Consider the following 25,976-nt stretch of genomic DNA (forward strand, 5'->3'; position numbering starts at 1 on the left):
AGGGCTATGTCACTGGACTCCCACGTAGTCGACCGTGGTTCGCGTCCCGGACCCAGTGGCTTAAAACCCATGGCAGGCACGTGTGCGTGCATGCCCAAGATCCCGAGAGGAGAATGGGGAAGGGATTGCAGCATGGCCATCCCCTCTGGGGGGTGATTTCTCGCTTTCTATCTCTCTGTCTCTCTCTGTCTGTCTGGCGAGCGCACACGCCCTATAGTGAACAACCTCTAAAATAAAAAAATTTTTTTTTAATTTTTAAAAAGACACCAGGTCCAGGACTCAAACTGCAGTCAACTACATGGGAGTTCAGCGATGTAGCCATTACGCCAACAGCTGCTCCCAAATCAGGATCTAGTTTTGAGAAATATCCAAAGCTGACTTAATGTTTTGCACAATGGAGAAATAAAAAGTCTTATAAGTAGCAAGCAGACTATAAATTTGCATACTATTGCCTCTTATAAACAAGGAGTAGTTGAAGGTTGTAGAGGTGATTTAGCCAAAAGAGTGGAATAATTTTATGTTAAATCTAATAGTAAGGTTTTGTTTTAAGTGTGTTCATTCTAAACAGCATAGAATACCTGTGGGTAATCTGAGTTCTTTCTATTTAAATATTTCTTTAATAGACCTCAGATTAATTTTATTTTATTCATTTTTCAGAGAGATTTTTGCTATAAGCATGTGTACTCGCCAAAGAGACAGAGACAAAAAGTGAGAAATTACTCCCAGGGGGATGGCCATGACACAATCCCTTCTCCTCCATTCTCCACTCAGGATTTTGGACACCGTCCCCCCAACACACACACACACACACACACACACACACATGCCCAGTGTGAGTTTTAAGCTGCTGAGTCCAGGACTCGAACTAGGGTCGACTACGTGGGAGTAGAGTGATGTAACCATTACGCCATCTGATGGTCCCAATAGTCCTCAGATTTAAATGAGAGTTTGACTGAACATGAGGGTGTATATAAAAATAAAATTCCTCAGCTCCATTTTTAAAATTTTTTTGCCAGAGAGTGTATGTGCTTATCAGAGAAAGAGAGAGAAAGAGAAAGAAAACAAGCTAAAGTAAGGAAGCATCCTCCATGGAGAATGATCTTACCACAATCCCTTCCATTCTTCCCTCCTGTTAGGATTTTGGACACACATGGACACACACCTGGTATGTTTCTTAAGATGCAGATCTGGGACTACAACTTCGTGGTAGGTACACCTCACTATGGGTTGGCCCTCTCAGCTCCTTGAAGATACTGCTACATCTTCATCCACATGTTATTAATGAAAAACTTAATACCATTCTTATTCTTTTAACAATAAAAAGTCATGCATCTATATTACGAATTTCCTTTTAATTTCTTTTTTTTGTTATTTTATATACTATATGTATATATTAAAAATAGTAATACTGTTTTATGTTGCAAGTATTTTTTTTTGTTTAATTTTTTTTGAGAGAGAGAGAGAGAGAAAATTTTTTGCTCTACAGTTCATGTACTCGCCAGAGAGACAGAAAGTGAGAAATCACCCTGGGGGATGGTCATGCTGCAATCCCTTCTCCTCCTTTCTCCTCCTGGAGTCATGAGCATCCACACACACGTGCCCAGTGTGAGTTTCAAGCTACCAGGTCCAGGACTCAAACTGTGGTCAACTACAAGGGTATTCAGGATGGAAAAAATGCATTTGGTATGCTGTAGTGATACACAGTGATTGAATGTAAAAAAATAATAATAATAAATAAAGTAAAGAAATAAACTTTTAAAAATACATTCATCTTTTCTGATATATTTAAGTGCATATTAGTTACTTACCCAAACTCTCATTTGCTTCCTTCAGAGTTTCTGCTGGTGGTGATTTGTTTAGAAAAAGCATTGTCCTCACAAAATTATAGAGGTCCTTTCTTTTTGTTTGCCATCTTAGTGAGTATATTTTATTGGCATAGAGTGCATTCACAGTGCCATGCAACCATCAGCTCTTTTTAGAGCTGAAACATTTTCACTACCCCAAATGGAAACCCTATACTCATTAAGCTATCACTCCTGTTCACTCCTACTCTCAGTCCCTGCAATCATTGATCTGCTTTCTGTTTCTATGCATTTACCTATTCTGTATGTATTATGTAAATGAAATCATACAAAACATAACTGTCTCCACTCAGCCTAATGTTTCAAGGCTCATCCATGTTGTGGCATGTGTCAGTACTTCATTCCCTTTTATGACAGATTAATATCTGTAGTGTGGATATATCACATTTTGTTTTTCCAGTTATCTGCTGAGAGATATTTTTCTCCTTCATCTTTTAGTTATTACAAATAATACTGCTGTGAACATTTGTGTACAACTGTTTGAAATAAGTAAATAAATAAGTGGTGTTATGAATGTAGGAAACTTACATCTCCAGTGAAAGGTCTTGTTTACCAAAAAGAAGAACAAGGGGCAGGAAGAGGAGAGAAAGGAAGAAGAACAGGAAATGGAAAAGGAAGAAGGAGAAAAAAAAGAAGAAGAAAGAAAAAAAGAAGGAAGGAAAGAAAAGAAAAAAACAAAGCTACAAAACAATCACCTACTTCTGAAATAAATTCTTCTACAAGATGCTGGTGGTAAGAGCTGGAGGGATCCTGTAGTTCTTCTCTGTATTTCTTTCCCAGAAGGTGGATACTGAATTCTGCAATCTGTTCAGTTGCTGGTTTTGTGGATTCTTCTATGGCAGTCTCAATTTCATTGCTAATCTGGTGTTTTACAGAAGGAAAAATAAATGTCAATTATTTATTCATACAATTGTTTATTCATACAAATTGCAAATATTTATTGATCACCTACAATGTGCCAGACACTCTGCCTGAAGAAACTTCTGATAATTATCTTTTTTCTTTATCCTAATTTTGCCAGAGGGCATAGGAGTTCTCTGGAGAGAAACAGAGCCTGGGAGAGGGAGGGAACGAGAATTCACTCACCCCACACACCTTGGGAAATGGTCATGTTGCAATTTCTTCTCCTGCATCTCTCCCTCCTTGCAGGATTTTAGGCATGCAAAACACATACACCCAGCATGTTTTTCAAGCTGCTGAGTCTGGGACACAAATGGCATAGTTGACCACCTGGAATCCAATCAGCCTAATCTCCAGCCACAAGTGAGCCCAATATAACCTTTTATACAACATGTGACTTGGGACAAATCATTTAGACTTTAAGGCAAAAGTTCATATTAAAATTACTATGCATTTGTACATACTTTCAAATATACACTGACCAGTTAAGAGGAAGGCAGAAAAATTTTCCACAGGAAATCATCAAAGTAAATTTTAAAAGATGTGACTGTACTATAGTTATCATATAAAAATAACCTTGAGGAGTGGTTTTCGAACTTTTTGATCTAGACTCCCTTTAAAATAAACAATCATTCAGGAACCCAAAGAAAGTTGGTTTTCATTGGTCAGATGCACAAACATTTACCAAATAAAAAGTTAAAAGAGAAATTTAAGAAGAATTTATTAATTCATTTAAAAATAAAAATAATATAGTTTATATCAGCCAAGATGAGCTATTCCTACCCAGAAATATAGTTTTTCTCTCACCTGAGTAGCTCATTTATTTTCTCTTAGCTAGTAGGAGCTCTTTTTATTTTGAGGCCTATATACCTGATTGGTGACTATTGTAATTTTACTTTAAAATATTATAAAAGTAAAACAAAATAAAAATAAATTAAAATAACAATAATAAACCTCATATATAAAAATAAACATTTAGTGTAAAATAAAATAAATAAGTGGGAAGAGTGGTATCATTTATATTTCTGCAAATTCTCTAATGCCTAGCTTAATAGAAGACAACTGGACTTTTGTATCTGCTTATGCATTCAGTTCATTGTAAATGCTATTTTAATTGCTGTCTATGAAAAATATCTGGTCACAGATATATAAGGGAAGAAAGGAATACATTAATAGCTTTTTCAGATAATTATGGATATTCTTTTTTGATACTACACCAAAATCAACAGTGGTAATTTCTGGAAGGTTAGGGCCATGTGGGATCTAAAATAATACTTGAAAAAGTTGTTGTACTCGAATATTAAAATCCAGGCTTTCCAGTGGCCAAAGTTCAAATGATTTTAAGCTACAAAGTAAGTATTGAAGTAAAACACAAAGGAAACAATAAATATCCATGGGCCAGTTCGTGGCCTAGTACTTAAGGGAGCTAAGCCCACATGGCCAACATCACAGTTCAAATCTCAGCCCCAGCACAAGCACCTTGAAAAACACACGAGGCACATGTGTATGCATGCCCAAAATCTCAACTGGATGGAGAAACAGAGGAGAAGGGACTGTGGCATGGCCACACCCCTTGAGAGCAAACTTTTTTCTTCTCTCTCCTTCTCTCTCTCACACAAGTGCATGCACCCTCTGGCATTTTAAATAAATAAACACAAATTCTCTCCTTGTAAGCTCTATCACTGATAAAAGTTCTATAACTTGAGATGCATATTTTTTGAGAGGCTTTTGCCTTAGGGCACATGCACTTGCAAGAAAGAGAGAGATAGGCACAGTGAGAAGGCAAGTGAGTAATCCCCAGGGTGGATAGCCACACACAATCCCTTCTCCTCCATTTTTTTCCCAAGATCTTGGACATGCATTTACACATGCCCAGTATGATTTTCAAGCCACCAGGTTCGGGACTCAAACCACAGTCAACTGTGGAGCAGTCCACTGAAGTAACCTGGACACATCTGGTCCTGAGATACATATTAAAAATTATAGCTCCAGAGAGCTCTTCAAATATGTATAGGTAATTATCATGTCTTCCGTGACTTTTGGCCAGGTATTTTACTCCAGACACATAAAGTCTTCCTTAGAGTATGGCACCCATAAGTAAGATCTAACAAAATAAGAGAGATCTACCACCTCCCTTATAGTAGATTCTTTATTTCTATTAATGCAAGATAAAATTACATTAGCTTTAAATAGTTTTCTTTTTCTTTTTGTCCAGTAACTGCCTCATACTGTTGATTTATACTTAGACTAAAGTCAACAAAGACTCTTAGTGGGGACCACCAGTCCCCACTGCTATGTCGCTGGACTCCCTTGTAGTTGACCACGGTTTGAGTCCTGGACCCGGTGGCTTACACTCATGCCAGGCGCATGTGCATGCATGTCCAAGATCCCAAGAGGAGAATGGAGGGGAAGGGATTGCAGCATGGCCATCCCCCCTGGGGGTGGGTGGATTTCTTGCTTTCTGTCTCTCTGTCTTTCTCTATCTTTTGGGCGAGTGCACACACCCTAGAGCAAAAACCTGTCCAAAAAAAAAAAGACTCTTAGTGCTATGGAATTTTGCACAAGACTTTTATTTTTCCATATTAAGTTTCATCTCATTAAATTTGACAGATACTTACAACTTTAGTATCATTACAAAAGAAATATCTTGAGTAAATTTACTGGCACAGAATACCAAAAGTGCTGAATAAATTTTAAAAATTATTTTAATGTATAACTGGTTTCAAAGAAAGTATTTTTTATAAAAAGTAAAAAGTGTCAATCAAGATAGATTATAGGGGACCAGCAGTTAGCGCAATGGCTATGTCGCTGGACTCCCACGTAGTCGACCGCAGTTTGAGTCCTGGACCCAGTGGCTTAAACTCATGCCGGGCGCGTGTGCATGCATGCCCAAGATCCCGAGAGGAGAATGGAGGAGACAGGATTGTGGCATAGCCATCCCCCCTGGGGGGTGATTTTTTGCTTTCTGTCTCTCTGTCTCTCTCTCTCTCTCTGTCTGGCGAGCGCACGCACCCTATAGCAAAAACCTCTCCAAAAAAAGATAGATTATAGGAATTTAGAGAAGTGATTCAATGTTGAAGGTGGGAGCTTCCATGGAACACCTGCTGATTTTCTAGACTGTTTTTTTAATATCAGAAAGGGATAGGATACTAGATGAAAGGCTTTTACATCTTAAAAAGTCAGATCAAAGACTGACTCTCACATAAAGCAAGGATTCTAAATATTCAATGGACGGCTTGAATGACAAATTAGATTAAAATAAAGAATTAGTGAACTGAAAGACAACTGAATGCAGCACAGAGAAACAATGAAATGCAGATTGTTAGAGTAGTGAAGGTATGCAGCAAGATGGCTGACCGGAAACACTCACTGTGGCAGATATTTGGGAAGAAAGGCTAAAAATGTTTAATACATGCTTGTACTTCTGGCAGAAGAGTGAGGTTAATACGGACTTAGCTCAAGCAAAAGACCACAGGAGCTTCGGAAGCACAGAATCTCTTCCTAGAAAGGTAAAGAAATAATCGCCTGAAATCAGTGAGGTTCCTGAGCCCTCCCCTACCATAGGGTGGGAGGAGATGAAAGGACCTTTCCTCTGGAATTCTAAATGTCATACGCTCATCATCTTCAGAAGAACAGCAAAAAGGGTATGGAACTAACAGTATCATAAGGAAATCCACCAATATTCCACTTCGGAGAAGACTTTGGAGCTCCCATCCCAACCCCACCCCAAGCCCAGCAAAAAGCTGGAGTCATCTTACTAATATCAGACAAAATAGACATCAAGCTACAAACTGCAAAAAGAGACAAAGAACCTTATATAGCATTAAAGAGATTAATTCATTAAGAAGATATAACAATTATAAATACTTACACACCTAAGATCAGAGCACCCAAATACATAAAATGAAAACTGGTAGGCCTAAAGAGAGAGATAGACTGTAATACACTAATTGCTGGGGATCTTAACTCTCTATGCTCACTACTAGATAGGTCATCTAAACAAAAAATAAACAAAGGAACACTGGAGCTAAATGACACCATAAAGCAAATGGACCTGACACAATGGAATTAAAATCAACAACAGAAAAAGCCTTCAAAAATACAAAAAATAGGGGCCAGCAGGTGGCATGGTGATTAAGGGTGCTGGACTCCCACACGGCTGATCACACTTCGAGTTTCAGACCTGGTGGTTTTGTTTCTCACTCTCTCTCTTAGTAATTCTTTAAAACAGTAAATAAAAGTTTCAATTTAACAGCATTTTATCACAATTTATGGACAAATTGTCACTTACTCAGTGTACCTTTCTTAAACAAATTTTTTTCCTCCTAGAATTTTTTTTTTGGAGAGGTTTTTGCCATAGGGCGTGTGCGCTCACCAGCCAGACAGAGAGAGCCAGAGAGACAGAAAGCGAGAAAGCACTCCCACCCCACCCCACCCCCAGTGAGGATGGCCACACTGCAGTTCCTTCTCCTTCGTTTTCCTCTTGGGATCTTGGGCATGCACACACATGCACCCAGCATGAGTTTTAAGCCACCGGGTCCGGGATGCGAACTGCGGTCAACTACATGGGAGTCCATCAACATAGCCATTATGCTAACTGCTGGTCCCAATAAAATAATTATTTTTTAAAAATATAAAACATACATGGAAACTAAACAATTTACTCCTAAGTGACTTAAAAAGTAATGAAGAAATTAAAACCTAAATTTAAAATTTTCTTGAAACAAATAATAATTCAAACGCAACTCTCCATAATCTCTGAGACACACTGAATGCAGTCCTAGGAGGAAAGTTTACAGCAACCAGTCCTCACAAGAAAGCCAAAACAAAACCAGAAAGGTGGCAAATAAATAACCTAATAATGCATCTCAAGGAGCTGGAAAAGCAAGAACAAGGAAACCCAAAATTACTAGAAGAAAAGAAATAATAAAGATTAGAGCAGCAATAAATGAAACAGAGAATAAAAGGACAATATTTAATAATAAAAAGATGGTTTTTTGAGAGGATAAACAAAATGAACAAACCATTAGCTACACTGACTAAGTAAAATAGAGAAAGTACCCAGATAAATAAAATCATATTAATTTACAAATTCAATGAGATTCCTATCAAATTACCAATGGCATTCTTTTTTTTTTTTTTTTTTGGAGAGGTTTTTGCTATAGGGCACGTGCACTTGTGCACTTGCCAGAAAGAGAGACACAGAGAGACAGAAAGTCAGAAATCACCCCCCAGGGGGGGATGGCCACGCTATAATCCCTTCTCCTCCATTCTCCTCTCGGGATCCTGGGCATGCACTCACATGCGCCCGGCATGAGTTTAAGCCACCGGGTCCAGAACTCAAACTGCAGTCAACAACATGGGAGTCCAGCAACACAGCCATTATGCCAACTGCTGGTCTTTAGTGACATTCTTCACAGAGATTTTTTTAGTCATAAATTTTTTCTGTAATCAAATTATGTCTAATCATAAAAGATAACAGCTGAGAATTTTTCAGAATTTATGTTTGGCATAAAGCATAAGAATTACAACAAATCCAAAGCAAAGTAACAAAAATACACACTATATCCATTTTTATGTAACTTCAGAATCTCAGATCAAAAAATGAGACTGAACCAGTGAGAGAGGCTGGTTTGATATCATTGGTTTGATATTACTAAAGTAGTATCAAAAGTATATATTACAGAAGGTTAATTTCCTGAGAAGAAAAGTCTAAAGTACAAAAAAAGAAAGAATATGATGAAAATAAAGTAGTAAACACCTAGATAAATGTAAAAACAAACTTTGATTTGTACAAATCAAAAATGCAGTTTAATTTGTAGGATTAAAAGAGAGACAGAGAATGGGAGAAAAGGAACAAAAATTAACAAATAACATGAGTTGGCAGGGTGATCATAAATTACAACATTCTAATTTTTCTGTGTTGCCCAGGATAAGTAAAGATTTTAAAAACTTAAATTTTTAGGTAAATACACATTCTAATTTATAGGGTAACTACTAGCAAAACATAAATAGAGTGTATAATTTCTTAAGTAGTAGATAGAAAAATGTGTTAGAAGAAAAATTAATTATTTTAAAAATTGTACCTTGGGCCTTATTTTGAACTAAAGGTACAGATAATCTAATTCTTGCCAGGTATTCTACACAGTTTTGTTTTCCCATTAGTTCTTTTCTTTTTTAAGAATCGTTTATTTCATTTCATTTATTTACTTATTTTAATTTGACCAGAGAGAGACAGAGAGAGGGGAAGAGAGAAAGCAAGCTGCCAGGTCCAAGACTTGAATCACAGTGGCCACGTGAGAGTCCAGTGCCTGTAACTACCATGCCACCTGCTGGCCTCTCCCATGAGTTCCATAAATTGGCCCCAAGCATCAGCTTTGTTTTGGATATTAATGTCCCAAATGACTACACTCCTTCATTTCTACTACAATGAATGCTATCTCAGTCTATAAATATTTCCAGAACTAAATCGTAGCTATTTTGCCTCAATTTCCAAACAACAGTATTACTTCCTTTTCATTCATTTGTAAATATTTACTGAATGCCAATATTTTCCAGAACCATGTCTTTGGGCATGATTGTACTTAGGGTAAAAGTACTGATTCGGGCTTTTTCACAGCGGGTTTGCCACCAGAACACAGGTGTCGTGAAAACCACCACTAAATCAAAGCCAAAATGGGAAAGGAGAAGACATCAACATCATTGTCATTGGGCACATAGATTCTGGCAAGTCCACCACTACTGGTCATCTGATCTACAAATTGGTGGGATCAACAAAAGAACCATCGAAAATATAGAGAAGGAGGCTGCTAAGATGGGAAAGGGCTCCTTCAAGTATGCCTGGGTCTTGGATGAACTGAAAGCTGAATGTGAGCGTGGTATCACCATTGATATCTCCCTGTGGAGATTTGAGACCAGCAAGTATTATGTGGCTATCATTGATGCCCCAGGACACAGAGACTTTATCAAAAACATGAAGGCACATCTTGGGCTGACTGCACCATCCTGATTGTTGCTGTTGGTGTTGGTGAATTTTTTTTTGGGGGGGGGGAGGTTTTTGCTATAGGGCACGTGCGCTCGCCAGAAAGACAGAGAGAGACAGAGAGACAGAAAGCGAGAAATCATCCCTTCTCCTCCATTCTCCTCTTGGGATCTTGAGCACACACGCACACGTGCCCAGCATGAGTTTAAGCCACCAGGTCCGGGACTTGAACTGCAGTCAACTACATGGGAGTTCAGCAACATAGTCATTACGCTAACTGCCGGTCCCAGTGTTGGTGAATTTGAAGCTACTATCTCCAAGAACGGGCAGACCCGTGAGCATGCCCTTCTGGCTTACACACTGGGTGTGAAACAACTAATTGCTGGTGTTAACAGAATGGATTCTACTGAGCCACCCTAAGCAGAAGAGATACAAGGAAATTGTTAAAGAAGTTTGGTTACAATCCCAACACAGTAGCATTTGTGCCAATTTCTGGTTGGAATGGTGACAACATGTTGGAGCCAAGTGCTAATATGCCATGGTTCAAGGGATGGAAAGTCACCTGTAAAGACGCCAATGCCAGTGGAACTACACTGCTTGAAGCTCTGGATTGCATCCTGCCACCAACTTGTCCAACTGACAAGCCCTTGTGTCTGCCCCTCCAGGATGTGTACAAAATCGGTGGTGTTGGCACTGTCCCTGTTGGCCAAGTGGAGACTGGTATGCTCACACCTGGTATGGTGGTCACCTTTGTACCAGTCAATGTGACAACTGAAGTCAAGTCGGTTGAAATGCACCATGAAGCTGAGTGAAGCTCTTCCTGAGGACAACGTGAGTTTTTATGTCAAGAACATGTCTGTCAAAGATGTTTAATGTGGGGGAACCAGCAGTTAGCGTAATGGCTATGTCGCTGGACTCCCACGAAGTCGACTGCGGTTCATGTCCCAGACCTGGTGGCTTAAAATTCACACTGGGCGCGTGTGCGTGCGTGCCCAAGATTCCAAGAGGAAAATGGAGGAGAAGGGATTGCGGCATGACCATCCCTCCTGGGGGGTGATTTCTCACTTTCTGTCTCTATGTCTGTCTGTCTGGTGAGCACACGTGCCCTATAGCAAAAACCTCTCAAAAAAAAAAAAAAAAGATGTTTGATGTGGCAATGTTGTTGGTGACAGCAAAAATGACCCACCACTGGAAGCAGCTGTCTTCACTGCTCAGGTGATTATCCTGAACCACCCAGGCCAAATCAGTGCTGGATATGCCCCTGTACTGGATTGTCCCACAGCTCAGATTGCTTCCAAGTTTGCTGAGCTGAAGGAAAAGATTGATGGCCATTCTGGTAAAAAGCTGGAATATGGCCCTAAATGTCTGAAATCTGGTGATGCTGCCATTGTTGATATGGTTCCTGGCAAGCCCATGTGTGTTGAGAGCTTCTCTGACTATCCTCCTCTGGGTTGTTCTGTTGTTCATGATATGAGACAGACAGTTGTGGGTGTCATCCACGCTGTGGACAAGAAGGCTGCTGGACGTGGCAAAGTCACTGTCTGCCCAGAAAGCTCAGAAGGCTAACTGAGTATCCCTAATTCCTGCCACCCCAGTCTTAATCAGTGGTGAAAGAATAGTCTCAGAACTGGTTGACTCAACTGGCCATTTAGGTTTAATAGTAAAAGACTGGTTAATGATAATGCATCATAAAACCTTCAGAAGGAAAGGAAAATGTTTTGTGGACTATTTTGTTTGTATTTTGTGTGTCTGTGTGTCAGTTTTAAGTTATTAGTTTCTAAAGTCTGTACTTTTTAATGGAAATAACTTGACCAAAAATCAGTCACAGAATTTTGAGGCACATTAAAACAAAGTTTAATGAAAAGACAAAAAAAAAAAGTACTGATTTGGAATCCACTATACAGATCCCAAGTTTCCATTAACCTTGTTTAGTGACAGGGAGGATGGTATGGCAGAGTGGTGACTTAACCTGATTCCACATAAATTAAAATGTCCAAGTTTGGAAGGGAAGGTGGAAAGTAACTAAATTGCATCTTTCTAGGGAATATATTCAATAAGAGTTGATTCTACAATAAGTAACCTAGGATTTGAGAACCTCCAAATTTCTTTATTTTTAAAGAGAGAGATTTTTGCTATAGAGCACATACACTCATCAGAGAGAGACAGAGAGACAGAAAATGAGAAATCACTCCCCAGGGGAGATGGCCATGCCATCATCCCTTCTCCTCCATTCTCTTCTTGGGATTTTGGGCACACACGCACATGTACCCAGTGTAAGTTTCACACGTCCGGGTCTTGAACTGCAGTTGATCATGTGGGAGTCCAGCGACATAACCATCATGCCATTTGCTGGTCCTAAGTACCTCCAAATTTCTAACAAAATATCTGTATATTCTTGGGCAGTATTTAATTTTCTTGTTAATCTATACTATGTCTGTGATACAGGCTCAGCTATAGGATTTAATGCTGTTTACTGGCCAGATGTCTATTAATAATAGTACATGTTAAAAGCATGGCACTTTTTTATTTTCAAACTACATAAAATCTATACTCTTGCTATTTCATAAAGAGCAGGCTAAGCGATAGAAGAGCACAGGAAAAAACATCCCTATAGTAAATCATATTACAGAGCCCACGAAAGACAATAGGCTTCCCGCGATGACAATTCCCTAGACCTCAAGTCATTTGTTTATTATGATTTGACACCCTCCCTCACCAAACTTGTCAATAAGAGCATATTTATTCAACTCTCCAAGAATCTCAGATTCTTTTAATGAACCAACTTCAGAGTCCATGACATTTCCATAACAGGGCACCACGTCAAGTGCTATGTAGTTCAACAACGGAATATAAATATTCTCTTAACCCATCTTCACCGTGTTAGAAACTAACAACACAGAGCATCACTCACACTTTCTTCTGGCTGCTCGAAGCTGCTTTCTGAGGCACCTTCATAGGAGGCTCCTCCTGCATCTGGAACACCGAGAGGAGTATCTAAGTAGGAAGACAGGAACATGCATGTGAAACCAAACCCTAAGCCAGAGCTCATACTGGGAATGAGAAGCTGACCAAATACCATTTATTTAACTCTTTTGCTTCTGCTTTTTTTTTTTTTTGTCCTGGAAATTCAGGGCATTTTTAATCTCAAGAAATAGTTACATAGAGTCTTCCCAGAACAAGAAATAATTATGATTCATTCAACAAGCATCTATTGAGCACCAACAATATCCCAGACTCTGCACTAGAACCTAGGGATACAAAGACAAAGTACTTATCCTTAAAGAGCTATCTAGTAAAGGGGCAGACACTGAAAAAAGAAACTCTATCAAAGAGAAAAAGTGGATAAAGATTGGAGCTTGATCATGAGTTGGCAATTGGTAAAAATGGATCTCATCATGCTATTCTGTTTTTGCTTAACATTTCTAACACAGAGAAGTTTGTGCTTTTTAAAATTAATTTTTTTAAAACAGTACCAACTTATAAGAAAAATATAGGTCAAAGAAACAGGTTAAACTGTACCGAATAATCCAATTGGAAAAATCTTTAACCTGAGAAATTCTACAGGACACATGATAAATGGTAAAACTAGAAAGGTCCTACCTTTTGACAAAGTGGTTACAAAATGTTTCTCTTAAAGTAATTCATTGGTTGTACATCTGTTTTAAACAGTGTTCAGAGTTGTATAATACTTCGCAGTTAAAGAGGGTATGTGTGCTTACTAGAGAGACAGAAAATGAGAGAGCACCCTCTGGGGGGTGGGGCTGGAGGATGGCCACGACCCCTTCTTCTCCATTCTGCTCTCTGGGTTTTAGGCTCACATGTACATGTGCCTGGTGTGCTTTTCAAGCCTCCAGGTCTGGGGACTTGAACTGTGCAGTCAGCAAGATGGGATTTAGTCAATTTAATCACCACACCACTGGCTGGCTTAACAGTTAGAAGATTTTTAACTATACTTACATCATGCTATTATGTAAGTGAAAATAATAATTATTTCTTCTTGAAACTCTTGTAAAGAGAGAAAAACCTGATAATTTTTAAATGTGAACTGAAAAAAGAACATATGTGCTTGCAAACTGTCTTAAAGTCATAGCTAATTTAACAAGGAAAGTGGTTCAGTCTAGGTGGCACAGTCCATAGCAACTGGATAGCAATGCTGGACATCACATAGCCAGCCACCAGTTTGCATCCTAGGACTGGCCTAGAAATGTACCAGTTGCACGAATGCACCAGCACCCAAGATCTTAAGGATCTGGAGGGCTGGGGAAAGCAGATCACAGAGTAATAAGGCCCCATCAAGGAGGCTTCTCTCCCTCCCTCCCTTACACTCTCTCTCTCTCTTATTGTCTTATGCACACACGCACTTACACTCACTATCATTTGGGGGAAAAAAGAAAGAGCAATGGATAAAGGCACAAAAGCATACCTCCCAATGTTGAAGTACCAACAGGAACAGAGGACGACAATTCAGAGCTAGGGAAGAAACAAAATGTGTGTAGTTACTAAAATGATAGGAACATGAAGGTTTATTTTGAGATTAGGGGTTTGTTATCCAGAAAGGAAAAGTCTAGATGAGCAAATAAGGGTTCCCAAACCAAAGTACTAAGTAGAAAAGTTTTAAAAAGTATAACTCATTATTTGTTTATTAATGTTGGCTGAACTAGAATCACCCTGCCTAAAGTACTTCCCTAGTTAGTATTTTGTCACCTAGTTTTATTTCTTCTCAATTCTTATCACTATGTGAAATTATTTTGTTTATTCTGTTATCTAAGGCTTTATCTCTTTCTCTAGCCCCTTAACCATCCAGAATGAGATTGCCAATATGGGAACCACTGGATGTATGTGGTGATTTAAATTACAATAGCCCCCCCATGGAAGACTCATTCCAAGATCCACAATGGATGCCTGAAACTGTAAATAGTTCTGAGCCCTTCATATACTGGGCTAATTTTCCCTATACATATGATAAAGTTGACTTGATAAATTAGGCACAGTAATAAATTAACAACAACAATAATAAAATAGAACAATTATAACAATATACTGTTGTAGAGTGTCACTGAATGAATGACCACTATAGCCAGATTAAGTTGAAAGGGAGTTTTTATTAGCTGGCCAGCGACTACAGCCTGAGGCTCAGGGGCCCAGAGTCTGAACGGTAGCCTTGACCGAAGTGTGAGTAGTCTTTTTATAGGAGGTCAGTTACCAGGGGTTTCTATGTAAGTAGTAGTTAGAAAAGCTAAATCAAACAGGTTAATTATTTCTGAGGGGCATGGGGTTTCCATACAAACAGTTACATTACTAAACAAAAGGGTTTTGGACTAGTTAACAAAGATATAGGTAGAGGATGTCGTCTCAGATGTGGTTTTTTGTATGGCTACCACAAACTATTTTCCCATGGGAAGAACAAACAGGTTTACAGAAACAGCCAGCCATGTTAGGGTAAGAGAACAAAATGGACAAACAGCTGTTCATCTGTAAGACCTAATATGCGGCCTTTCACAATACTATGAGAAAAGTTCTGCAGATGAGACCTCTCTTCTCGCTCTCAAAACACCTCACTGTACTGTACTCATCTTCTTGGGATCCACTGACATAATAACCAAGATTCCTACTATGTGGCAAATGGTGGGTAGAGTAAGCAGCATAGACAATGGTGTGATGCACATCCTAGGTGGGACGGAATGGGACAGTGAAAGATTCCATCACACTACTCATAATAATATGCAATTTAAAACGTACTATTTCTGGAGATTTCCATTTAGAATTTTTAGACTGCAGTTGACCACAGGTAACTGAAACCATGGAATGGAAAACTGTGGAGGAGTGACTGCTACAATCAAAATTAAAAGAAGTTAAAGACTGAATTTCTCTTTCATGCCATAAGTATATAGGAACCTTGCCTGCCAGATTCTTGTTATAACTCAACTGCCCAAAACTACAACTGCCATTTAGTAGGCATTGAAAAGATATTCTTGAAGTAAGTAGATGAAAGAATACCAGTTGTCAGGTAGCATAGAAGGCAATCACAACTATAGTTGTAAGGAAGACACCCACGGCCTATTATGATGATAATGCTAGAGAAAATACAGGCAACAAAAAAATCATGGAAAATGTCACAAGTAGTACCAACAGGAAAGTACTGCCTGCTGGGGGAACACATAGCCGTGAATCTCATCTCATTTAGAAATTAGCAAAAATAGGGCTGGTCCTATAGCCTAATGATTAAGGGAAACCAGATCTTACTAGCCTATCATGATTCGAATCCTGGCCCCAGTGGCTTGAAAGATGATCCAGGTACATGTGTGCACATGCCCAGATCCTGATGGGAGGGAAAAAGAGAGATGAGATTGCAGCGTGACCATGCCCCAATGATGAGTGCTTTCTCCTTTTCTCTCTTTCTCTCTCTCTTTCTCTCTCTCTCTAGTGAGTTCACATGTACTCTGGAAATTAAAAAAAGTGAAAAAGAAAGAGAGAAAGAAAGAAAGAGAGAAAGAAAGAAAGAAAGAAAGAAAGAAAGAAAGAAAGAAAGAAAGAAAGAAAGAAAAGAGGGAGGTAAGGAGGGAGGTAGGGAGGGAGGGAGGGAGGAAGGAAGGAAGGAAGAGAGAGAGAGAGAGAGAGAGAGAGAGAGAGAGAGAGAGAGAGAGAGAGAGAGAGAGAGAGAGAGAGAGAGAGAGAGAGAGAGAGAGAGAGAGAGAGAGAGAGAGAGAGAGAGAGAGAGAGAGAGAGAGAGAGAGAGAGAGAGAGAGAGAGAGAGAGAGAGAGAGAGAGAGAGAGAGAGAGAGAGAGAGAGAGAGAGAGAGAGAGAGAGAGAGAGAGAGAGAGAGAGAGAGAGAGAGAGAGAGAGAGAGAGAGAGAGAGAGAGAGAGAGAGAGAGAGAGAGAGAGAGAGAGAGAGAGAGAGAGAGAGAGAGAGAGAGAGAGAGAGAGAGAGAGAGAGAGAGAGAGAGAGAGAGAGAGAGAGAGAGAGAGAGAGAGAGAGAGAGAGAGAGAGAGAGAGAGAGAGAGAGAGAGAAAGAAAGAAAGAAACAAAGAAACAAAGAAAGAAATCAAAAGAAAGAAAGAATCAAAACCATAAAACCTTAGTGAAATATTTGCTATAGGCCACATGTGCTGGCTGGAGAGCAACAGAGGAAGAGAGAGAGAAAGTAAAAAAGCATCCCCCAGGGAAGATGGTCATGCCATAATCCCTTCTCCATTTTCCTTTCAGGATTTTAGGCATGCATGCACAAACGTCTGGCATGTTTTCCAAGCTGCTGGGTTTGGGACTTGAACCACACCGTTGGCTAGGTGGGATCCAGTTCCCTTAACCACAATGCCACCTGGCTGGTCATTTATGAAACCTCTTTATGTAAAGAAAGCCAGACTTAGAGAAATGACTTGCTGCAGGCCACACTGCTAACCAGTTTCAAGTCACCTAGCTATCCTTTTACCTCAACACCCTGCAACTGCCAAGAGAGGTCAGAAGATAATCTGAGAAATGCCCTGCTTTTAAAAGAAGAATGTAGGTTTCCTCAACTCCAGACTTCCACATCTCCAAAAGGAATAAAAGGTAAATTTATAGTAATTTGGGGGTGTTTTCGAACTTTCAAATTTATATACATGGCCTAAGGAAAAAGGGCTATTCCATTAACCTTTCAAAAGTTGTTAGAAAGTGGTGACTATGTTTTCAATTTATACCAATTAAAATCTCTCTTCAACATCACACTAGCAAGTTTTCTGAGGTTATATGAACACAGTCAAAAGTGCTTCCCTCACAAACTTGCCAGGTGCCAGTAAATCCCATCTTCAGAAACACTCCTTTAGATTACCCTGCTGCTCTAAATTGGGTCACATGAGGTATGCAAAGCCAACAGATAAATACGGCACATGGCCTGGAGCAGTTTTCCCGGAAGCTTAAGCAGGTGGGGAGTTAAATAAGAACTGATGTGCAATATAAACATGTTACTATTAAAACAAATATGGCTATATTATGAAGGCAAATAAATTATTCAAATGAATAATAATAATTCAAAGACATATTGTGATCAGAGCTGGAGTGGGAAGTTTGAGTAGGGACATTTTCCCCAAAACCTCAGGCTTTGGAGGAAAATTTGAGAAATATGTATTTTTTAAAAACTCAGCATAGAGTCTTCTACTTTATGAAAATACAATCTAGAGAGTAGCATATTAAACCATGACACTAAACCTATCACCATCAGCTATTGAGAGCACACTTGCATGAAAGTGCTTCAGCAGCGAGCTGTCATCCAGAACATATGGAATACAACAAGTCTGGACAAGTCCCTTTGATGAGCACAGGAAGGCCTGAGTGATGAGAAAGGATCAAGAGGCTTCTAGCGTTGGAGGAGATACAGGTTTAAAAAAAAGGGGGGAGGGATTTAGGTGTACTTCGAATCAGACCTAAAAAGGGTCTCTCAATTGTCCACAAGGCAGTACTCCTCTTCAGTATCTTCATTTTAAAGATGAAAGAAGGAAAAAAAAAAAAAGTCCAAGTGGGTAAAGCAATTTTTCCAAGGTCCTAATGGTATCTCTTTCTCTTCTAATAATAACGACAAGGTAATTTTTTGCAATACAATTGAATTTACTGAGCCTTCATCCTGTGTCAAACACTGGGCTAAGTGCTTTATCTTGGTTAAGTCCCTTAATTCTGCAAGCCACCTTAAGAGGGAGACACCATTATCCCAATTTAGACAGATGATGAAACTAACAAGAGGTTAAGAATTTTCTCAGGGTCACATAGCTCGTCAGTGAAGGGCCGTGATATGAAGTAGGCCATTTGATCCCAGAAAGCTCACCTCACTTCCATCCACTTGGAGTAACTGCTTCACATCATGGCCCTTCTGTGACCCTTTATTTTTTAGGTTTTTGCTATAGGGAGCATGTGCTTGCCAGAGAAGAGATATACAGAGAGAGAAGTAAGAAATCACCCCAAGGAGGGATGGCCAGACAACAGTTCCATTTCCTCCACCATCCTCTTGGGATCTTGGGCACACACTCACACATGCTCGGCATGATTTTCAAGTCACCAAGTTCTGGACTTGAACCACGGTCAGCCATGTATAAACCCAGCTGCCTTAACCATCACACCATTCTTTAGAAGGGCTTCACTTGGTCTCAGTAACAGTGGCTTGTATAAACTAAATGACCTCAAAGCCATAGAGTACAAGGTCCCAGATAGAGGCAGGAGGAACCATCAGAATTGGAAACCTATGGCGAGTAACCAGTAATAAAAAAACAGTAAGACAAAGGGATAAAAGCACAGCAAGGCAACCAGAATAGGACGTTGGGCTGAAACTAACACTCACCTGAGTAGGTCAAAATGTCTCCCACATCAACATCAAATTTAAAGTAATTCTCTAAGTAAGCATTCAGAATGGAAAAGTTTTCTTGCTTCAGTGGAACTAGATTTCACTTGACCAAATTCAAAATAACATTTTGTTAATGATGGTAAGTAGGAAACTCTAAGTAATTCACATCATTTGTCTAACACTCCAACACTTAATCCCTCACCCTCCCACTCTCCTTTCAAAAGACAGTGAAAAACACTTAACAAGAATCCTTTCCTGTGTTCTCATTAGGGTTGCCTCCTGCCGGGGCCCTTTAAAATGTCACTCACAACAACACGGGAACACAGAGGTGTATTCAGTTTGGAGACAGAAATATTACTTCATTTCTAGGCCAAACCACAAATTTGAAGTTATTCGGCTTTAACTTACTACCAACAGCAAACAGCCCCCTACTGCCTCATTTCCTTGGTTCATCCAGCACATTATTCATTTCTCATTGCTAGTACCTCATCATGTCAGTGAAATGCAGGCGGAACTGTGTCAAAAGATGCTAATAGCCACATGGAATGCACATTTAAAACCTGGTGATGCAGCCGTGCACACGTCCATATTCAGAGTACACCCTCCCTTGGTAACTTTCTGTACTTTGCCTTGCTCTGGAATTTGTTACAATAATCAGCATGTGACAGTAAAGGAAGTCAAGGCAACACATCAAGACTCCCTGGGGCTAGTTCCACAGGGGTCGTCAACTTCGTGTATGACTTAGGAAAGTAGCTTAGTTGCAGCACAGCTCAAGAACTTAATCTTTAAAACAGGAACACCCCCTTGCCCTACCTATTTCACAAGGGTGTTGATGAAAACTAAATAAACAATATATGGAGAATTGTGAAATATACGAAGTGCTAAATAAATACAAAACAAAGGTTAATGGAGCAGTGACACATCATGCCAAACACAATAAAACACTGCTGAAAAAACTTTATATTTGCCTTTATGATCCATGATGGACATCCTCAACTACAAATGTAAGTCAACCGAGGCACACGCATGTGCACACACACACAAAATCCCAAAGAGCAGTTCCTATACTGAGAATCTCACCAGAGACATGATAATAGACCTGGGAGATTGGGCAGAAATTCAGTTATTCATTTAATAAGTATTTAGTGAGTGTATAGCCTGGGCAAAGCCTTGTACTAGCTATTAAGAATTTAACAGTAAAAGCAAGTGATAGGGGTTACACAGTGACTAGAGCTAAGTGGAACTTTCAAGATATCTGGCTGTAGTTAAGATGAGTGCTAGAGGGGAGCTTTTTAAAAAATAGGTAAAATGGGAACGACTTGAGTATATTTAAAAACTCAAAGGAATGAGTTATTAAAGTGACAAATTGAAGACTCAGAGAAAGAGAAACAATGACAGGCAAAGGTTTCTAAGAAAGGTGGATGTGAGGTCTTTAGTACAGGTAAAAAACGTTTAGTTAAAAGACTTGGTAAATAATAGTGTGGGAAGCTTAAAAGAGGAAATAGTGGAGTACTTGGTACAAATCATACATCGGCAGATGGGTTAGAGTTCAAAAAGAGCTCCGTAATTTAGATGACAGAGAAGAATGATAGTAGGCGAATAGTAGTCTCCCAAAGATGTCCACGTGTTAATCCCCAGAGCCTGTGAGTATGTGAGTTACACGGCAAAGGGGAATTAAGGTTGCTAATCAGCAGACCTTAAAATAGGCAGAATATCCTGGGCTACCCAGTGGGCCCAATGTAATCGCAATGACTGTTAAATGTGGAAGAGGAAAGCAAACGAAAGTCAGAGTGATGAGATTTTACCAGCTATTGCCAGCTTTGAAGATGGAAAGAGGCATGACCGAAACTGTAGGCAGTCTCAAAGTTGGAAAGGGAAAAAAAAAAAAAAAACACAGATTCTCTCCTCAAGCTCCAGAATGCATCCCTGCTGACACCCTGAGACCAATGTCAGACCCCTGAACTACAGAACTATAAGATAATAAATTTGTATTATTTTAAGTGACCAAGTTTGGGTTAATTATGTTATAACAGTAGAAAACCAATACAAGAGCCTCTAAATACAGAGAATACAAAAGCAACCTAAAAAAAAAATAGAGATAAATTTGAATATAGGAAACTGGTGGGCAAATTGAGGGTTTTTGTTTTATTGTATTTTTTAAAGAGATTTTACTGTAGGGCGTGTGCACTCACCAAAGAGACAGAGAGACAGAAAGCGAGAAATCACCCCCCAGAGGGACGGCCACGCCACAAACCCTTCTCCTCCATTCCCTTCTCAGGATTTTGGGCACCCACAAACACACCCCCAACATGAGTTTCAAGCTGCCAGGTCCAATATTTGATCTTCAGTCAACCACATGGGAGTCCAGTGACATAACCATTATACCATCTGCTGGTCCCAAAATTAAGGGTTTTAATGGATGACTATAACACTCAAGTTGCAGAAAGATGGGCTTCTGGAATTGTTAGGCCGTTCCCATGGTACCACTCCGTCTAATCAAATTCCAGGTCCACTCCTTTCAGCAACTACCACAGCTGGTCTCCACCCCTACCTAATCTGGTCTTCCCTAGCTCCCTGGATTAATTCAAACTTTTAAATTCTCAAAATTCACTTATATTTTAGTTCATATATGGTATTTTAATATTTGCCTTATTTTTTAAGGATAGTGAATAAATCTTAAGTCTCCTATTCTACCTAGTACATACAGGCAGTGCCATATCAATAAAGAGAGGATTTATTTGTGAATTTGTTTCAATGATTAATACATTAGGAAACAGTTGGGCATAACACACATTTCTTCTTTATGTACACCCAATTACATTTCATGAAACACCAGTTAAGTGAAGAATGCTGAACCCAGATGAAGAGAAGCCACGTAAGAGTACACAAAACACATCCATCCTCATATGACATTACAACTTTCCAGATCTCCTTCCTTCCACCACTTACAAAGACTCACAAGCTACAACCGTTCTAAGGCTCACTTCTACAATCAAACTCTAAAGTTTCTTCAGGGTTAAGCACTGTATTTAGTAGATATTTCTGCATTTTTTTAGCCATAGTGAATGTATAGACTTTGCTACCACTTTATTAGGCTTTCCTCCTTTTTTTATTTTGTTTTACATTCCATCATTGTAGATCTCTGTAGCGCACAATTTGGTTTTTCAAAATATGCATATAGCACATGATGATCAAAGAAGATATTACCATGTACATCATTTTCAATAGAACTTTCCGTTCTTTTGTCTCTTAGTCTCTCTTTTTTAAATATGCAGTTAATAAAATTTTTGAATGTTATGCTCCTAACTCAATTTTCCCTAGTGGCCTGTAGTTTTATTGCATTACTTTAGAATGCTTTTTAGCAAAGCATATTTCATGCTATAACAGAACTAACTATATGCCAAGTATGTTTTGTTTTAAAAGTTCTTTGACAAACTCCACATAAGCTTGTTTGTTCTAAGACAACCTTTCCAACACAGTATGCAGAAGCAGGATGTGCAGCAGATTGCCAGAAACCACAAGATAGGCATGGTTCCACCCATCAGTCTTCCATTTTTCTGTGCTATTTTCAAAAGTAAATAAGTTTACTTATTTCTTTTTTCCCCTTGATTCCCTCCAGTTAAGAAACACAAAATGGAGGGACCAGCAGTAAGTGTAATGGCTATGTCGCTGAACTCCCATGTAGTCGACCGTGGTTCACGTCCCGGACCTCGTGGCTTAAACTCACGCCAGCAATTACATTTCATGAAACACCAGTTAAGTGAAGAATGCTGAACCCAGATGAAGAGAAGCCACGTAAGAGTACACAAAACACATCCATCCTCATATGACATTACAACTTTCCAGATCTCCTTCCTTCCACCACTTACAAAGACTCACAAGCTACAACCGTTCTAAGGCTCACTTCTACAATCAAACTCTAAAGTTTCTTCAGGGTTAAGCACTGTATTTAGTAGATATTTCTGCATTTTTTTAGCCATAGTGAATGTATAGACTTTGCTACCACTTTATTAGGCTTTCCTCCTTTTTTTATTTTGTTTTACATTCCATCATTGTAGATCTCTGTAGCGCACAATTTGGTTTTTCAAAATATGCATATAGCACATGATGATCAAAGAAGATATTACCATGTACATCATTTTCAATAGAACTTTCCGTTCTTTTGTCTCTTAGTCTCTCTTTTTTAAATATGCAGTTAATAAAATTTTTGAATGTTATGCTCCTAACTCAATTTTCCCTAGTGGCCTGTAGTTTTATTGCATTACTTTAGAATGCTTTTTAGCAAAGCATATTTCATGCTATAACAGAACTAACTATATGCCAAGTATGTTTTGTTTTAAAAGTTCTTTGACAAACTCCACATAAGCTTGTTTGTTCTAAGACAACCTTTCCAACACAGTATGCAGAAGCAGGATGTGCAGCAGATTGCCAGAAACCACAAGATAGGCATGGTTCCACCCATCAGTCTTCCATTTTTCTGTGCTATTTTCAAAAGTAAATAAGTTTACTTATTTCTTTTTTCCCCTTGATTCCCTCCAGTTAAGAAACACAAAATGGAGGGACCAGCAGTAAGTGTAATGGCTATGTCGCTGAACTCCCATGTAGTCGACCGTGGTTCACGTCCCGGACCTCGTGGCTTAAACTCACGCCAGGTGCATGTGCGTGTGTGCCCAGGATACCAAGAGGAGAATGGAGGAGAAGGGATTGAGGCGTGGTCATCCCCCCTGGCGGGGTGGGGGTGATTTCTTGCTTTCTGTCTCTTTCTGGCAAGCACACACGCCCTATAGCAAAAAACCTCTCAAAACACACACACACACACACACACACACACACACACACACACACACACACACAATGGAAAATAACCTGTTGAAGATAATAGGTATGGTATTATGGTATTAATTGGGCCAATATTCTGAGTGGGAAAATTCATTTTGTATGCTGTAATGATATACAGTAAATAACTGTAGAATAAAATTTTAAGTTTAAAAAATACATATAATAAATGAAGTTTTATATAAAACCTAACACTGACATATTACAGAGTAAAATATAAAAGAATGCATGAAACTTAGAGAAAAGGAATACTTCATAAGATGTTTGGATTCCTGACAAAACTTTGAGCCTTACTGCCCATATCTTCTGCCATTGGAGAAATTGGAGGGCAAATTCAGATAAATACTATTCTATATAAATGTTCATACTCCTTTAGCTGAAAGATATATAGACTACTGAGGAAAGACCAAATCCCTCTCACTGCTGTGTTGAGAATGTGCTGTAGAAAGTGCCAGACCTTCAGGCATCCTAGTACACATGCAAGAAATGCTGGTGGCTTAGACCAGGGTGTAGCCGTAGAGATGGTGAAAAGTAATCAGATTCAAGATTGGAAACGACATACAGGAGAAAGGAAAAAATGAAGGAAGATCACAAAGTTTTTGGTCAGAATGACAGACACAATGAAGTCGCCACCAGGTAGAGGGTAGAAACAACGGCAGGTAGAGTTAATTGGGGAAGGGGAATGTTAGGATCAGGCACTCATTAGTGAATATGCTGTGTTTCAGATGTCTACTAGACGTTCAGGTGGAAACACAGTCATAAATATGAGTTGCCTTTCTTCCTCTCAGTTTATAGATAAAAACACTGCATCCAGATTTTTTATTATTATTATTATTATTTTAGATTTTTGCCATAGCACACACGCGCTTGCCAGAGTGAGACAGAAACAGAGAGAGGGAAAGGGAGAAATCACCCCCTGGGAGGATGGTTACATCACAATCCCTTCTCCTCCATTCTCCTCCTGGGACTTTTTTGGGGCACGCATGTACCTATGCCCAATGTGACTTTCAAGTTCTAGGTTTGGTACTCAAACTACGAAGTCAGTCATACCCACATGATCCAACACCTTAACCACCATGCCACCTGCAGACCCTAAGATTTATTGTTTTTTTGTTTGTTTTAAAGAATTATTTTATTTATTTATTTATTTTATTTGACCAGAGAAAGACAGAGAGAAAAACAGAAGACAAGTGTGAAAGCAAGCTTCCCAGTTCAGGACTCAAACCACGGTTGGCCACGTGGGAGTCCAGGGCCCTAACCACCACACTACCTGGCAGCCCCAAGATTCATTATTTTAATGAATCTTTGATGGATCAATATTTTTATTGGTAAACACATTCTAGTAGTCAATCCAGAAAACTAGATAGATCAAGAACTATTTTTCAATACAAGCAAACAAACCAAAAATACCAAAAATCCTCTAAATGGCAAAAAAGAGAAAGTATGAATATTTTGTCTAGGCAGTCAGCAAACCAAAAAAATTATATATATTTAGCAAAGATTAACAATCTATTCCTTGCAGTTTTCTAAAAGAAGTGAAGTGACTTGTTCTGGCTATGCACTCAGGATGTCAACACACTCCCAATGTCATAGGCACACTGTATTCACCATCGTCTCTAGAAACACAAGTTTGCCCAGGAAGATAAAAGGGCCAGAGTCATGTAGGTGTGATTGTTGTCTATGTGTCTGAGATATTTCATAATTAAAATATTTTCAAAGAAAAAGATGTTTAAATAGAACCATTACTGAATTGGGAGGGGAGGTTAATAAACACCAGCTCGTAAAATGTTTATACTATCAAATCAGGTACATTTTTCTTTTCCTGACATTGCTAGAATACCCCCAAAGGCTGTTAACTGATTAGATAGTTCCATTTTCCTGTCACTTAATAATTGGAATTTTGGTCCCAGAAGTTCTCTGAAAGTCAGAGAATCTCACTCTAAGATTTTGCAAGGTAACTGTGCGCATTAACTGTGAAATTAAAAAGGTCGTTAAAATGTGAGGGGCCGTGTAAGTACACATGCAGATGTGTACGGGATAAAGGTGGGACTACGGGTGTCCCATTACCTAAAGAGTCAGGGAGTATCAT

At 39.1% G+C, this 25,976-nt stretch overlaps 1 protein-coding gene across 1 annotated transcript in view; it reads right to left on the reverse strand.

The window, feature by feature from the left end:
* IMPG2 (interphotoreceptor matrix proteoglycan 2) overlaps positions 1 to 25,976 on the reverse strand; it is a 128,443-nt gene that overhangs the window by 75,669 nt on the left and 26,798 nt on the right. The window contains exons 5-7 of the mRNA XM_027769966.1: positions 14,168 to 14,214; positions 12,656 to 12,738; positions 2,562 to 2,723 (exon numbers count right to left, since the gene is read on the reverse strand). Of these exons, the coding sequence (XP_027625767.1) occupies positions 2,562 to 2,723; positions 12,656 to 12,738; positions 14,168 to 14,214 (292 nt within the window). The remainder of the gene's footprint in view (positions 1 to 2,561; positions 2,724 to 12,655; positions 12,739 to 14,167; positions 14,215 to 25,976) is intronic.

The sequence above is a fragment of the Tupaia chinensis genome, unplaced genomic scaffold (genome assembly GCF_000334495.1).
Source record: "Tupaia chinensis unplaced genomic scaffold, TupChi_1.0 Scaffold000100_1, whole genome shotgun sequence".
Taxonomy (NCBI): Eukaryota; Metazoa; Chordata; class Mammalia; order Scandentia; family Tupaiidae; genus Tupaia; species Tupaia belangeri.